General features: G+C 40.8%; 1 protein-coding gene and 1 long non-coding RNA gene across 6 annotated transcripts in view; one reads left to right on the top strand and one right to left on the bottom strand.

The window, feature by feature from the left end:
• The window catches only part of LOC115433966 (spectrin beta chain, non-erythrocytic 1), a 168,610-nt gene that overhangs the window by 28,823 nt on the left and 123,265 nt on the right, over positions 1 to 16,522 (bottom strand). For all 5 annotated transcript variants that reach the window (XM_030155566.1, XM_030155569.1, XM_030155564.1 and 2 more), the window contains 15 exons: positions 15,003 to 15,214; positions 13,864 to 14,001; positions 13,027 to 13,147; positions 12,726 to 12,941; positions 11,652 to 12,071; positions 8,772 to 8,974; positions 8,364 to 8,454; positions 7,718 to 7,864; positions 6,998 to 7,261; positions 2,240 to 2,464; positions 1,476 to 1,565; positions 1,009 to 1,287; positions 798 to 928; positions 467 to 671; positions 12 to 386 (listed from right to left, as the gene is read on the bottom strand). In XM_030155566.1, the coding sequence (XP_030011426.1) occupies positions 12 to 386; positions 467 to 671; positions 798 to 928; positions 1,009 to 1,287; positions 1,476 to 1,565; positions 2,240 to 2,464; positions 6,998 to 7,261; positions 7,718 to 7,864; positions 8,364 to 8,454; positions 8,772 to 8,974; positions 11,652 to 12,071; positions 12,726 to 12,941; positions 13,027 to 13,147; positions 13,864 to 14,001; positions 15,003 to 15,214 (3,117 nt within the window). The remainder of the gene's footprint in view (positions 1 to 11; positions 387 to 466; positions 672 to 797; positions 929 to 1,008; positions 1,288 to 1,475; positions 1,566 to 2,239; positions 2,465 to 6,997; positions 7,262 to 7,717; positions 7,865 to 8,363; positions 8,455 to 8,771; positions 8,975 to 11,651; positions 12,072 to 12,725; positions 12,942 to 13,026; positions 13,148 to 13,863; positions 14,002 to 15,002; positions 15,215 to 16,522) is intronic.
• Positions 12,827 to 16,324, top strand: LOC115433970 (uncharacterized). Its single transcript, XR_003937439.1, has 2 exons — positions 12,827 to 12,961; positions 13,072 to 16,324. It is a non-coding gene; the product is annotated as an uncharacterized LOC115433970 (long non-coding RNA).

The raw sequence follows: 16,522 nt of genomic DNA, 5'->3' as shown, positions 1-16,522 counted from the left end.
TTCCGTCCTACCTGTGTCCCCAGAGCCTGGATGTCATGTTCGAAGGTGGTGTGCATCCTCTGAAGGGTCTCCACCGTGTTCTGGTCCCGGCCCAGCTCCTCGGGCAGCTTCTTGTGTTTGTCAAGGATGCGGTTCAGGATCTCCTTGGCGTCGTGGTAGAACTTGTGGAGCTCGTAGGAGGCGGCGAGAATCTGTGTGCGAGTGTCGATGAGCTCCAGCAGGTCGGCCCAGGCCTCGTTCAGGCCGTCCTTCCACTCTGCGATGGTGGCAGCATCTCCGTGGCCGGTGTTGATCAGCTCGTCGGCCTGACGGTTGACACCATCCACGCGCTCCTGACCAATGTTTCCAGTGTCTCGAGCGAATTCTCTGAAACGCTCCTGCAGCATCTGTAGCAGGAAAACGAGTAGAGGTTAAGACCAGACATCGAACAGCAGATTAGTGTGGACTGAAGGTGTGTTTTACTGACAGTGACGTGTTCGTAGTCCTGTCCCAGCTCATGTGACCCAGCCACCACCTCCCTCTCTGCGATCCACTGCTCCAAGTCATCCACCTCCCTGTTGAGCTGGAAGAGACGGAAACGCTCATCCAGCTTCCCCCGACGCTCCTCTGACAAATCCTTGAGGCCGGCGTACAGCTTATCCACCTGCGACTGACGCATCCCAATACGTTCGCTGCCCAGAAACAATGGCAAAACATCAGACATCTTCTATTTCTACTTTGCTTCTTCTGCTCCTCCTTCACTTCCTGCTGTGTGTCTGACCTTCCGTCCCTCTCGGTTTTACCCCGAGTGCCCTCACCTGTCCGGGTGTCCGGCAGCCACCAGGACTCTGCTGGTGCTAGACAGCTGATGGACGGTGTCAGCGTAATCCTCCACTGCCTGTTCCAAGATCTGATGCTTCTTCAACATGGCCACTGAACTCTGCTCATCCTGAGACACACAGATGACAAATAAGTACCGACAACAAGTCCAGGTTAGGACACAAACATGACCCGGTTCAAACGCCTGACCTTGGCCTTCTCCTCTGACATCATGTAGAGCTCTTGTTCGCTCATCCAGGCCTCTGCCTCAGCGGCGTCGAAGTAGTACTGCTGGGCCTTGTGGGCCTCGCTGAGCCGGTTGTGCCTGTTCTCTGTTTCTTTCCGAATCTGTTCCCATAATGACTGGAGCTCGCCGAGACGCTGGCGAATCAGCTCAGCAGTCGGGCTGCCGTCTCTCAGAACGTGTTGGCTGCGCTCGAAGATGTCGTCGTAACGAGGCTGGTGGCCTTGGATCTCCTTCTGCAGGGTCTGCCCAGGTCAAAGGTCACAGAAGGGAAGACATTTTTAACAGACACATACTGAATTTTGAGCATGTGATCCTTATTTTGTCTACCTAACATTTGAATACAGTTTCTCAAAGCTTTCTTCCTGTTCCTTCAAATGAAGACTTGTTTCAGGTGAAAATGAAAAGTGATAAGTGTGTGTTGAGCGTGTACCTGGTTCTTTTTGATGAGCAGCTGGACAGTCTGCAGGTTGTGTCCGTGGTCGGTCGATGTGGCCAGAGGCATCCTCTCCTCCACCCACAACTGAACACACACATTAAAGGTTCAATACACTAAGTTTGCTGCAACTAACGATTCTTTCAGTAGTTGACTAGTCATTGACTATAACGAGTCCACTAGTCAGATTATAAACTGCAAAAAACAAAAAAAACTATGGCTCTTATTTATATTTTTGCAGCAACAAAATACTTTTTTTTTTCCTTTGACAAGAACATTTGTTGTACAAGAATTGGAATGCATGATTACGTTTGTTAAACAAATATGCAATTCAATATTCAACAAACATTGGAGCAGCAATGAAATACTTTTTCCCTCCTTAAACAAAAATGTATTTTTTGCAGAACAATTACAGTGTCAAAGTTTGTAAAACAAATAAGTAAATACTCAAGAGCTGCAACCAGAAATAAAACAAAAGTTTTTTCTTAAACAAAAGTGCATGACGTCACTAACAACTAAAATAGTCTGATAGTCTTAATAGACTAATAGTTGTTGCAGCCATAGTACAATTCCATAAAACTGCAACAAAGTACATTAGATAGAATAGACTTTAAACAATTCCAACATATTTTAAATGGAAAATTCAGGAGTAATATTTAAAAAAAAAAAAAATTCTGAAGTTGCATCAACCATTTTCCAGTGGTTTCCATTAGGAGCCAATGAGGCCAACTCAAGCTTCATGTCTGAGCGAATGTACTTACGATTTCATCCTCCACGTCCCTGTTGAACTGGTGGATCTCGCGGGAGGCCATGAGATTGTCCCGTCTCTTCTGCAGCGGCGCCTGGAGCATCTGGAACTTGGTCTCTACACTGATCCTCTGGCCGTCCACCTCCTCCGAGCCTTTTCCTTCCTGGCTCAAGGCCTGAGACTGTTTCTGAAGCTCCTCCACCTCCTTCTGACGCACCTCCACCTGGCTCTCTAGCATCTGCAGGAGGAAGGGTTAACAGGTCAGACCGGGAGACGATAACCTAACACCAACCTGACAATGCACTCAACTGAGCAACGACATCTGCCCAGGAAGGTAAGGTTGAACAAAAAGCAGCAGGAGAAACGTTCAATACATTCAACTGGACATAAACAGAGGACGAGTGATGCTGCTTATGCCATGGAATTTAGGAAAACCCTAAATGGTCGTGGTCAAAGTCTGTCATTTTCACCTGCGGAGTCAGCCCTAAAAATGAAAGCGTTATGAGGAAGTCTAAATTCCAGAACAAGGAACAGAAACAGAAAAAACACACTAAATTACACTGATAAAAATACACCTAATGATAAGTAATACCCAAACTATATCTAAAAATGCCAAAAAGTAAAATTGAATGGTTATATTTGTACTTGACCTCAGAGGCAGAAGTCTGACAAGAAAACCCTTCAAAGTTGACTCAAAGCTTCATAGATAAGCTGTACATTTCAGTCATATGTGTAAAATTAAATGGAACAAAAAGAAAAAACTGCATAAATGTGTTAAAATTTGGAACAAATACAGACAAACCGTTTGTATCAGACACAAAATTACCAATAAAATGTCCAGTAAATGAAAAGAAAAATACAGCCCACTCGTTAATAGGAAGCTGTCAGTTGGACAAAGCAAAGATGACAAAAGAAGAGTAACAGCTATTTTAAGAGATTAAAAAGAGAATTCCCTTAAAGGGTTATTCTCAGTCTTTCCTCATTTTAGAGGAAAGCCTATTAATGTCAGGAAAACAGAGACAAAAATATGATTAAAGATTCAAGTCAAACTGATGTCCATGGCTACATCTGCAGCAGCAGCAGGTCGACTAAATGAAGCACAATCGTAAAATAATAGTAACAGATCAAACATAAAACATGCAGAGACTGGATTCAAATCACAGACGAGGACGACGAAGTGGAGATGGAGACGTAAAACAGCAGAAGACGGTTTTCTGTTTAACGGATTGAACACTCACACACTAATGATCTGCTTCAACACTTGCTCCCACACACAGATTTAACACATCAAATGGAAGCGATTACGTAACGGCTGAGTCTGCGTGGACAGATCCAGGCTGTGGAGAGCATCAATTACACAAAAGCTGAATTCACTGGAAAAACTGCAGGATTTTGGAGCTTTTGTTAAGATTTATCGTCAGCATTCAAGCATTTAACGGCTAAGTCTGATTAGTTTTTAGACTTGTGATGTAAACAGTGACGGCAGCACAGAAGAAGTGAGTGGGTGTTATGTGCGTTTCTCAATTAGGAAACAGAAATTAAACAGAAAAGAAAAGAAACACTCGCCTCTTTACTGTTTTTACAATCAAGGTCTGCCATGATGAAAGTGGCCTCTTAGACAGTTGTTATTAAGAGTCTCTAAGAACTTCTGCAGATTTCCTTCAGTAAATACAAAATCCCAAAGCATCCAAACACACTCTTAAACCCCTCACATACCCAGTGTATGTGAATGCTCTAACATCTGCAAACATCACCTAGTTATAGATGATAATGACATTGTCTTAATGTTACAGTAATACATCACACTTCAGCATAGTTTTTGAGCTGTAATCTGAATTATATGACGCAATTGTGTGGAGAGCCATTAAAGCCACTCACAACACACAGACAAAAAAAAAAAAAAAAAAATCAGCAAACATACAGAGATTTCATTCAATGCTATGACATTTAACAACCTGATTTCTCCAATCACAGGTGTGTGCTCCATTGGCAAACCTTGTTTATTTTCTGTGAACATTCTATCCACTCAGATTGGAATGGGCAAGGAATAGGCAACAGTTTGTACAAATACGCGAACATAAATCAGAATACATGGGAATATCGTGGAGTACCACAGGGGTCAGTGCTAGGTCCAAAACTATTTATATTATATATAAACGATATATGTAGGGTTCCAACATTAGTTAAATTTGTTTTGTGTGCAGATGATGCAAACATTTTTTGTTCTGGGGAGAATTTGCAGCAGATTTTGAAGACGATTACTACAGAAATAAACTAAAACTGTGGTTTGACAGAAATAAATTATCTTTAAACCTGAGCAAAACAAAAATGATGCTGTTTGGAAGACATACAACAGAATCCCAGGTAGGACTAATAATTGATAACACAAATAGAAAGAGTAAATGAAATAAAATTCCTTGGTGTAATCTTGGATCACAAAATCTGCTGGAAACCATGTACAAGCCATGTAAGAACAAAACTGACAAAATGCACTGCAATTCTGAGTAAAATAAGTCACATACTGGATCATAAATCATTACACATTCTATATTCGTCATTATTTTTACCATATCTATCATATTGTGCAGAGGTCTGGGGAAACATCTACAAAAGCACTCTACAGCCCATATGCAGACTACAGAAAAGAGCGATAAGGACAATAAACAAAGCAGGATACAGAGAACACACAAACCCACTATTTATAAAATCACACACACTGAAATTCATGGATTTGGTTAAATTTAAAACAGCGCAGATAATGTACAGAGCAAGAAATAATTTACTGCCAAAAAATATTCGGGGAATGTTCACTGAAAGACAAGAAGGCTACAATCTGAGGAGGGAGCTAAATTTTAAAAAGCATAAAGTAAGAACAACAATGAAAAGTATGTGCATAACAAGCTGTGGAGTGACTGTGTGGAACAATCTAGAACAGGAGATAAAGGAAAGAACAAACATAAATGTATTTACAAAGAGGTATAAAGAATTGTTTCTAAATAGGTATATGGAACATGAAGGATAAAAATAGTACTGTCGCAAAGATCAGGTGTGGTTTCTTGGAATTAAGAGAGAGTAATTCAAATTTCAGAGATTTTGATATGTGTGAGTGGATTAGAGTGGGGGCTGATGTGAAGTCTAGATGAATTGGGACTGTGGGTGTGAAATTATGGAATGGACCTTATGATGCACTTAAGTTATCCACTCCCTTGGTGAAGTTTAAAAAAAAAAAATAATAATAATAATAATAAAAAAGAGTACTTTAAGTTTAAATTATTCAGAAATATTGAATTAAGATGGTAGATGTGTTTTTGTTGTTGACTTTTTTTATTTCTTTATTTGTTATTATTATGGTGTAAATGCTGGATGCTGTACACATTTAAGTTGATGTAAGCAGTGTATTAGTTGAAAAGGAAAGGCAAAAAAAAAAAAAAAAAAAGGCTTTTGCTTCTAGCCTATTCCTTTTTTGGTTTTTCTGTTTATTGCAATTGATGTACTGAGTACAATGATTGACGTAAAACCAAAATAAATTTATTCATTCAGATCTTCTAGATTCATTTGAAAACTCTGCAGTGAAACATCTTCCTCTGCTACGGCAACCTAGTGGTGCGTTCGTCATGTTGGGTCAAAACTCAAAAGTTAAAAAAGAAAAAGGAAAAGAAAGCAGGCAGGCTGAGAGAGGTGAACGTAGAATCACTGTCAGAGTTTACATCAGGGCTTGGGTTCCTGTAGGAATGGACTGTGTAATGACGAGGTAAAGGCGTGAAAACATTCTAAATATAACAAACACTTACAGTGACACCAATTATTTCTCTATGTGAAAAGAAGTCAAATCAAACCAATGGTTTCAGAGTATGTGGTTGTGATTCTCTGTTCTCCAACTGTCCCTGAACTACTCTCATCTCACTCAGCTCTGACCATCCACTGTAATTGACCTCAGCTGCCTCTGACAGGAACTTCTACTGCACAGGTGTCAAACATGCGGCCCGGGGGCCAAATCCGGCCCGCCAAAGGGTTCAATCCGACCCCTGGGATGAATTTGTGAAATGCAAAAATTACACTGAAGATATTAACCATCAAGGTTGTTAAAATCATTTTAGGTCATTTCAATCTAAAGTGGATCAGACCAGTAAAATACTATAATAACCTATAAATTATGAAAACTGCAAATTTTTCTCTTTGTTTTAGTGTAAAAAACAGTGAAATTACACAAAAATGTTTATATTTACAGTCTAGCCTTTTACAAAAAATGTGAATATCTGACATGTCTTAAGAGATGTACGTGGAATTTTAATAATATTCTGCCTGTTATTTAGTGTTTTGTGTCTTTGTAGACCCACTGTGATCTCTAAGTTGTGATTCACATGTATAAATGATAAACTAAGGCATAATATTGTTAACACTGCACTTACTTTACTTAAGAATTTTCAGGTCGTTAATATTTGTTCATTTTGTGTTAGAGTACACTTTATAGATTTAAACATATTCATTACGGAATTTTACTTTTTTCACTCAAAACTTATCATCCTATTATTTATATTATTTTACTGGTCCAGCCCACTTTACATCATATTAGGCTGAATGTGGCCCCTGAACTAAAATGAGTTTGACACCCCTGTTCTACTGAGTTAAGGTGTCCATGGTTAAGCAGGAACGGTCCCACCTGTAGACAACGCACTTACAGTAAGTCCTTTATAAAGTACAGGCCTCTGGATCAGGGATTTAAAGTCAGTAAACTGTGTTTTAATAAATGTGAGTGTAATGTGTCCCATACCTGCTGTTTCTTCAGCAGGATGTTGACAGAGGTGAGGTCTTTGCCGTAGTCGTCAGACTGTAGCTGTCCGTCCAGACTGTCCAGCCATTTGTCGAGGTCAGCACAGCTCTGTGTGAACAGCTCGGCCTTGTTGGCATCAAACAGACACTTGGCCTTGGTCTGAGTGTTGGACTCCAGGTCCTGCCACATGGTCTTCAGGGACGCCAGCTTCTCCTTCACCATGGCCTCTGTCTCTGGTTTCTCTGCCATAAGTGTCTGCCCATCCTGAAACACAGCGCACAAAGGTTATCATCTGATTTTGAACCTTTTTCATGGAACCCTGTGGTTGGGGTTTCAGGCTACAGAACAGATACTGTAATTTCCGGTCTATAAGCCACTACTTTTTTCCACACACTGTGAACCCGCGGCTCTAAAATGATATGGCTAATTTATGTTTTCTGGGCTAACGATCAATCCGGCTGACTAAGAAGGAAATAGAGCTGCTGCACGTAAGCTTGGCATCAATGAAGCGATGGTGAGACATTGGAGACGGGGTGAGTGCGACTTATAGTCTGGAAAGTACGGTACGTCTTTCACATTTCCTAGTTGAAGTGTTTAGGATCTGGATAAAACCCATCTGTTGCTACATCACACATCTCTGACCCTAACCCTGAACCCAGTGGGTCGGTGTTGACCCAGTGGATGCTGAGCTGGCTTTAATCCCTCCTGTTCCCTTCGTACCTTGTCGATCTTCTCCAGCCACTCTTTGTTGGACTGCAGCTCGGCCATGAAGGCCTGGTGTTTCAGCCATTTGCTGTGGAGGTTCCGAGCCTCGTCATATGACATGTCCTGAGCAGTAAGCATCTTCTCATTGATCCACAAGGAGAGCTGAAGACACACACATTAAATCATCACATAATCAGAAGTAAACTTACGGGCTTCATACAGTAAATCCTCAGGCCACCGTCGAAACAGAGAAGATCATCGACATAATTTTCTTTACAAATATTTGGGCTTAAAAGTGTTTGAAAATGAAATAAAGGCAATTCTTTATTTAATGGAGACACAATGCCCCAAAGGCTAAAACAAAAGCCAAGTTCAAAGTAGGTTTTTTTGGTTCCCAAAGGACTGATTCTCTGACAGTAAAGAAAACCTTCATAAATCAAACCATCATAATTTACAAAATAAATTAGTTAATTAATAATTGAGCTTTAACGAAAAATGTTAAGATGTCTAAAAACACTATGAAATTGTAGTCTTTTAGGTTTTACAGTCATTTCTTCCAATGGTATAAGGAAGTCCTCATGTTACTCCCTTGGTAAACCTCCATCAGGTTGTGAAGTGAACTGGGTTAGAGTCACTGGGTGTGTGTTCGGTTTGGTTTTACCTCCTGACAGTCCTGTAGGAACTTCTGCAGGTCTCTGTTGTCCTTCAGCCTCGCCAACAGCTCACTGGCAGCTTCTCTGTTCTTCTTGTGTCTGTAGAAAAACACAAAAAAAGTTGAGTTCTAATCAGCTTATTCTGCTCATTTCTTGTCCTAGATTTTTTGGGATCTGGAACAATATCTTTAAATAATTCACTGTTACAACTTATTCTTTATCTTTTCGTGGTCTGCCACCCAGTCCCTGTGATTGGGCAGATATGACCAAAGTCATGTCCCGGCTCCATAAGTAAACAGTAAGAGAAGAATTAACCTTCTGTCTTTGTATTTTTTGGTTCTAAATGCCTACTTATAAACCATCCATACATGTTGGATGAACTTCATAATCCACCATACAGTGCAGTGATAGTTCACCTCTGGTCGATGGAGTCCACCTTCTCCTGGATGCGTTCTGCATTGATGTTACCATCGGATACCAAGCGGCGTCCAGCATCCACCACGGCACCGATCTTCTCCTCATTGGCGTCCATGGTGGTCATGAAGTCCTCCTGCTTCTTGATGGCGGCCTCGGCCCCCTCCAGGGTGGTGGGCATCTCTGTGTGGGCCAGGACGTACTCCTGATGAACACAAACACATTTACCTCACATTTAATTTAAGAGGAGGACCCTCTAATAGAATATGGAAACCTGGATCAGTGCATAAAGGACAGTGGACTCCTGAGGTGTCATCTAATGTCTAGTACAGTGTTTTTCAACCTTGGGGTCAAGACCCCACGTGGGGTCACCTGAAATTTCTAGTAATTGATTAAAAAAAACAAAAAACTTGCTGATAAAAAAATATATGGTGAGTTGACAGAGACAATCACAATCCATAAAAGACATGACAAACTGAGTCTGAAACTGCAGCACTGTGGTTCTGTTTCTGTGCCAAATGTTCATTGTGGTCAGTTTTAGATGCTGCAGCTCTTTCATAATTCATAGTTTCAGTTCTTGTTTGTTCAGTATTAATTGTCCTCCTTGGAAATCACAGCTGGACTGACTGGACAGATCCTGACCAAGGAAAATCAAATTCTCACTTTGTGCAGAAATCTACACCTGGATTTTCTGCCTCTCCATAATAATATACATTATATAGACTAAATGTCATCTATAATTAACATTTATTTGCAACATAGTATAGCAAACTATTACATGATCAAAGATAAATTAATTTTAGCAAAAAAAAACAGTCTCCGTTTTGAATGTCTGGGGTCGGCAGAAATTTGTGTTTTTAAAATGGGGTTACGAGCCAAAAAAGGTTGGGAACCACTAGATAAAGCTCAATAAAATAATAAGAGAATCTCAAACTTTGTCAGTGAGGGTGTATAAGATAATGGAGATGGATGATGGAGGAAAGACTCCCATCATCCCTCTCAGGGCTTGTTCTCCCTTCTGCCATCTGGCAAGAGGTACAGAAACATCAGCTGCAAGACCAGCAGGATGTGGAGCAGCTTCTTTATACAAGTTGTTAGACTGATAAACAGACTGTGCCCCCTCCCCATCCTTACACACACTCACACTGCTGTGAAATCTCAACAACCCCCCCCCACCCCTTCACATCACTGAGAGTTTCACAAATGGACTGTGCCCCCTTTTCAATCCCCAGGCACAGAACACACATCCACATTCAACCCTCTCCATGAGAGGGCTGCTGATCATTTTGTGTGAATGGTGTTACATTTTGTAAATTATAATCACTGTGTAGTTTTGTCTTTTTTATATTTTCATGCTCACTTTTTTAAACTGCCTTTTTAACTGCACTGTTTGCACTGTCAGGTACAAGTGACAGTATGTCATTTCAGCCTGCATATTTCTCTAAATACCATGTGAGAAATGACAAGTCTATCTATCTATCTATCTATCTATCTATCTATCTATCTATGATACAAATTCAATAATTTGAAACAAGGCCACTGAACTTTTTTGTGAGTTAACCAAATTAAACTCAAATTATTATTCATATAGATGAGTTTCATTACATCTACAACATAAATGAAAGAACTTAGATGCAGAAGATTTTAGAAAGTATCTAAACCTGTTGTTGTAATGTCACTTTTATACCACGTGGTGGCAGCCTCTGACCTCAAACAAAAAAAGCTTCTACTTTACGAGACAATGTGAAATGTGATGGTCATGCTCTGAACTGAAACGACCTTTATTTTTTGCATCTTTTCAAGGTTCTAAGAAATTAAAATACATATGGTTTAACACATTTAAAACTGCACAGAAGAATTTAATTGCTGTTTTAGAATTATACAAGATAAAATATCAGCACATGTTCATACACTGTTTTAGAAGCATTGCAAACTGCATAAATATACGTTCAAAAAATAAAGATACAGGTTGAAGATGCTCGGCTTATAATCAGTGATGTTCTTTTGATAATTTTCTAAAGTGGTTTTGTGGTGTTTGGAGGTGCAGAGATACCTACAGATATCATATGAGAGGTTTTCCTCATGACCACAAGAGGCATCTCCAAGAAAACTCACAATAGCCAATTAACCTTCCAGGTCCACCCTGAATTGGTGTGAAGTTCTTTGTGATTATTCCTAAAATGCCACTTCTTACAGCAGCTTATCTAAAATATTGCAGCACATGTTATGATCATTTACATGGCTTTTGCAATAACCTTAAGGGAACAAGTAAAGGGAACAGCAAATATATTTTATTTTTGCATTTTTTTGCTGCACATGATGCAAAATAGTTTATACCCATATTACTATAAAAAGGATAAAACAGCACTGCCTTGTCCAGGCTTTAGCAGTGTTCATTTGTGAGACATTTTGTCACATGTTGGAAACCTCACAACTACAAATAAGGACGCGAGTTTGATGACATATTGTACATGCAGCTTCATATTTCATGGAGGAGAATGCTATGATTGGTGTGTTTCTGTGGTAAGTATGTTGATTTGTCATATTTGCAGAAGTCTTTCAGTGATTGGATAGAAATCCAAGGCTGAGCAGAATTCACAGAGATCAGCTAAACTGATGTCAAGTGTTGCACTTACAGTGTCCTGGAGGAAGTGATTGACTGATGGATGATACTAGAGGTTACATGTAAATAATGCCTTTTTGTGGATGTGATAACACATATTTGCAGATTTTGAAATATGTGAGGTCTCAGACATAAATCCTCAAAACCTAAACCTCAGTATTCATACCAGGCTTTGGAGGTAAAAGGTGATCCTACATCCATTTGTTCCATTCGTTGCAGTTGAGTAAGCATAAAGTGCAGGTGAACGTGGCAGGTTTACCTGGTTGTTGAGGAAGGTATCGGCCTGTTTGGTGTCCCTGAGGAACAGCTGGTAGGCGTGGGACTGGGACAGCAGGTTCTGCCGGTTCTCCCACATCTTGTGCAGCTCATTCCAGCCGGTGTCGAGCGCCTGCAGCCTCTGTCTGAGGAACATGTACTGAGCATCCGTCTGGCCCTGCGTCACCATCTCACCCATGTCCCGCATTTTCTGATAGTCTTCCTCATAGTTGCGGATCTCATTCTTGATCCCCTCGTGTTGAACCAGCAGCTTCTCGGCCTCGGCCAGAGTGTTGGGCATGTCCTCGGAGGCGATCGCCGTCTGAGTCCGCGACAGCCAAGACTGGAAGTCGTCCAGGTCACGGAGGAACTGCTGCAGCTTACTGGCCTCACCCAGGGACTCCTCACGGTTCTTCATGGTATCCTGACAAACATAAACCAGACAAGGTGAATGTTCACAGAAACCAACATTATTTCTGTTCACAGAACTGACTGTAAACATATTGTTCGACATGTTCTGTCTTCAGAGGTGGAAGGACATGCTTTCACATGTTTTCACATGAGGAGTTTCTATTTCAGGGATGAACTGATGGAGCAGCCAATTTTCAGCTGATGATAAATAATAAATTAACACTGTCCATTCTTTATTTGGTTGGTCAGCTGAAAGTCATTTCAACATAGTTTTGTTTTGGAGTTACTATAAAATCTGCACTGCTCTGGCTAATAATGGAAACAACCCCTTCCACACATGTACTAACATGTGGTTGGTTTGGACGTTCACTATGAGTGAGGATGACAGACAACACATTTATCAGAGGAGTCCTGCAGTGACAGTGTCTGTGGTAGTGGAGGCAGGCTGGGCAATTCCATCTGTAGTGAGTAACCACTCATCTGCTACTGCTGCAGTGTTGGAAATAAAGTGGAACTCATTTTCAGTGGGATTTTATTTGTATTATTTAGTGACCTGGAGTATTGTATGTTGAGGTTTGTCTGACAGTGAGTGTGGGGTGTGTAACCTGTGCCTTTCCCTCCATGTGAACAGTGGTTGGACTGAACAGGTCGACCCTAACCGTCATACCTTCATCTCATCCCAGACGCCGGTGATCTCAGCCAGACGGCCCTTGATGGCCTCACACTGCTCTGGGTGTTCGGAGGTTAAACGCTCCGCCTCTTTTCCCAGGTCACCCAGTTTGTCTTCGATGGCGGCGAGGTCGCGCTCCATTCCAGTCAGCTTCCTCTGCAGAGCCATGACGCCGGCCAGGTCGTTCCCCAGCTCCTGGGTCGACTCAATCACCTGGACAGACGGCGGATCGGGTGAGTTACAGCAGAACAGGACCTGGGGTGGAGTAAAGGTGCTGCATGGTTTGTTCTGCTGGTACCTTTGTCTTTTCTTTGATCCAAGACTTGGTCTCGTTGCACTCCAGGTGGTAGTTCTGGATGCCCAGAGCCGAGTTCAGGCTATCCTTCTTCTGGTCCACCAGGTCTCTGAACTGACTCCACCTGGACACACACCAGAACATGTATCACCACCAACCACTGGAACTCAACTATTTACATTTTTACTTTACATTTCAGTGGTCACCATCAAACTAAAGCATTTTGTTTCTGTTTACTTCTTGTTTAGCTCCTTTCTTTATCAGTCCGTTTACCACTTATTCCTGGGGTAGTTTTTTGGTTGTTGCTTAGTATTCTTCAAAATTTAGAGAACTTTGAGTATTTCACCGTCTATGCAACATAAATTGATCTTAGATTTTAAGAATCTGGAGAAATCAGTGTACAAGGGAGAAGTCTGAAAATCATTTTTCGATGCCTGACGTGTGGATCCTCAAGCTGCACTGCATTAAAGCCAGACATGATTCTGTGATGGAAGTCACTGCATGGGCTCAGGAAAACTTCCAGATATTGTCGTCTATTAACACAGTTCACCTGCTCCACAAACGGAGGTTAAAGCTCTACCACGCAAAGAACAACAAGAAGAACATGACCCAGAAATGCCACCATCCTCTCTGGGTAGAACTTCAACATTTAATCTTAATGTTTTCTCTTTTATCAGTCAGGATTTATTTCTCATTCTAATCTAAATATATTTCATTTATTTAATCTCACTTAAAAAACACACATATAAAAATCAATTATCAAAAAAATCTCATTTCCATCCTTTAAACCTGATAGTGTAAATGACTTGATAACAGCCTGTTTTAACCCAGAGAGATTACCTGGTGTTCAGTTTGTCCTGTTGGGCTTTGATTTCCTTCTCACTGGGATGTCCGCTGTGGATCAGTTGCCTGGCAACCTGGTTCACCACAGCAACCCGGGATGCCTGGTTGTTCATCTCTGGCTCCAAACTCTCAAATCTGCACAGAGACCAAGAAGGAGAGGATGTTAAAACTTACATCGAGAAAGAAAACAGATGATGTAACTTGCATTTACTGTTTTATTTACAGCTACTGAAAGTCCTGGATTCTGATTGGTTCAAAGGGATGGATTCAACACCTATGCTGCTCTCACTATGGCCTCTGTTACTAATTCAAATTATTTCTTCTCCTTCCTCTTCTTCTTCTTATTAATTTGCAACTTTTCTTGCTCTAGAAAAATGTAAATGCAACATGTTTGGTACTTGTATCAAATTTGCAAAGAAAACTCTTTGAAGCTTCTTCAACATACCAACAAACACGTGAACTACATGAGAAAAATATTCACAGCAGTGAAGTTAGCAAAAATAACTGGCCATGACTGTAGTTTTATCCAGAAAAAAAAAAGATTAAATACATACAGAATTTTTCATGTTTTCAAATTACTCATATGGATTTTGCTGACAAGAGACCCGGAGCTACAGATCCACCTTATGTGACGTTCAGACTGGATTTCTACAAAGATGAATCTCTGTGGTGAAGCTCAAACGTCACAATGGACTGGTTTCTATATCTGACCCTGCACTTATGTTTCTAACAAGTAAAAACCAGGAGTGTCCTGGTTCCTAATGTTTCAGAGTTAACTGGTCTTCACAAAGACAGAAGAGCACAAACACACAGCAGCACATCTGGAATCAGATCCATGTGATGCTTTGTGGTAAGAGAATATGGAAGGAAACGTAGCAGAAAACCAACCATGTAACCACAGCCCAAAATACACACACTGGCTCTGGTTCCCACAGAGACAAAAACACACCAGTGGCTGTCCTTCAGGGTCTTGGGGGGTGGGGTGGGGATTTACCACCATGTTCATGTTCAGATTATAAGTAGGTCCTTGAAAAGAACATGTCCCTGTACGAGGCTCCAGTCCCTGGTCTGGGTCTTAAACAAAGACCATGTGGGTGTGGTTGTTCATCAGCTGCAGACCCCAGACCCGTCCTCACCTGTGCTGGATCACCTCCAGGTCCTCCAGTTTCTCGGGGATCGCCATACTGTTGAGCCACTGCTCCTTCTCGTCGATCCACACCTCGCAGGCGTTGGCTTCACTCAGCATCTTATAGAGCGCCAGTGCGTCCTGCAGGGCCTGTTTCCGGAGCCGAGTCAGCTCCACCACCTCCTTGTAACGCTCCTCAATGCCGGCCAGGCGGCTCTGAACCTGCAGCACCACAACAACATACACAACAGGACACAAACGTGGTCAACTGGAACCGACTGCAAATGTCACTTATTTAAATGCATCACTGTGTTAATTAATCTGGAACCATTTACAATGTCATGTATGTACATGTATATAGTGAGCTGAATGATTTATCAGCAGCTCCTGGTTGATGCACAATTATTACAACTATTATAACTATTACTGAGAAACTGTGAGACTGAAGAATACAAAGCAGGATTCTCAGGCAGGTTCTGTAGATGCAAAAGTTCTTTTTCTGTATTTTAAGCATACTTATGTACAATTATCCAAAGCTGCCCAGACATACAGATATATAATATATATATATATACAGATATATAATATATATATATGGTTTTCCCCTGTAAGTCGCTTTGGAAAAAAAGCGTCTGCCAAATGCGTAAACATAAACATAAACATATAAAGATTTCTGAAAATTTAAGTCACACAGAGTCTGAAAACATGTTGGTGGATTATGTGATTGGGTTTAATCTAATTAAAACAGGAAACTACAAGAGGAGGCAAGAAGCTCCCTCTGATCTGTGATCGTTTTACATCATTAGGAGAGAGGCGAGTTATGTGGCATCAGCTCCTGTTGGTTTTTGACCTGTGAATGTACAGACGACACATTTACAGACACTGAGGCAGATTTAACTTGGTTAGACTTGTTGGCAGCTTCTGCAACTCAAACAACTTCATGGAAAAAAAACATAGTTTCCATGAAGCTGCTTCTAGGTTTAACAGAAAGTGTTTTTGATGAATTTCACTTTTGGAATTGTACACTTTTGGACATATCTCAGGGATGGTGATATGTTCAAAAGCGTATCAGAAGGGCATCATATTCTCTGTATGTACAGAAAACTGAATTTAAGGTGTTCTTAAGTGTTTAATGAACCCTATCAAGATGTTTTTACATTTTTCTTGTACGTTTGTTGGTTTTTGCAGTGACAAATGTTTACCTAATATTGTCTGAAAATGCTTTTTTAATGTCACCTGGCCTGTTCCTACATTAAATATGTGATGTGTTTACCATTAATCATGGTGCAGAGGTAACCCATTTGACATGCCATAATAAAGGCCTTAAAGCTGTGTTTTTTTTTTTACTGACTTAACTAACCAAAAAAAATACAAAAGGTTTTTTAACTCATCACATTTCTGACTGCCTCTGGTTTCTTCTAACATGTGCACTTTTATGGACATTTTTATTCATTTCCATCAGTTTATGAGATCATCTGGTGACACAGACAAACAGAAGGAGGCATAACGTTACATTTTTCTGGATAAAAA

The sequence above is a fragment of the Sphaeramia orbicularis genome, chromosome 15, assembly GCF_902148855.1.
Source record: "Sphaeramia orbicularis chromosome 15, fSphaOr1.1, whole genome shotgun sequence".
Taxonomy (NCBI): Eukaryota; Metazoa; Chordata; class Actinopteri; order Kurtiformes; family Apogonidae; genus Sphaeramia; species Sphaeramia orbicularis.
The sequence above is the reverse complement of the archived record's forward strand: the minus strand, read 5'-3'. Positions and strand labels throughout refer to the sequence as shown.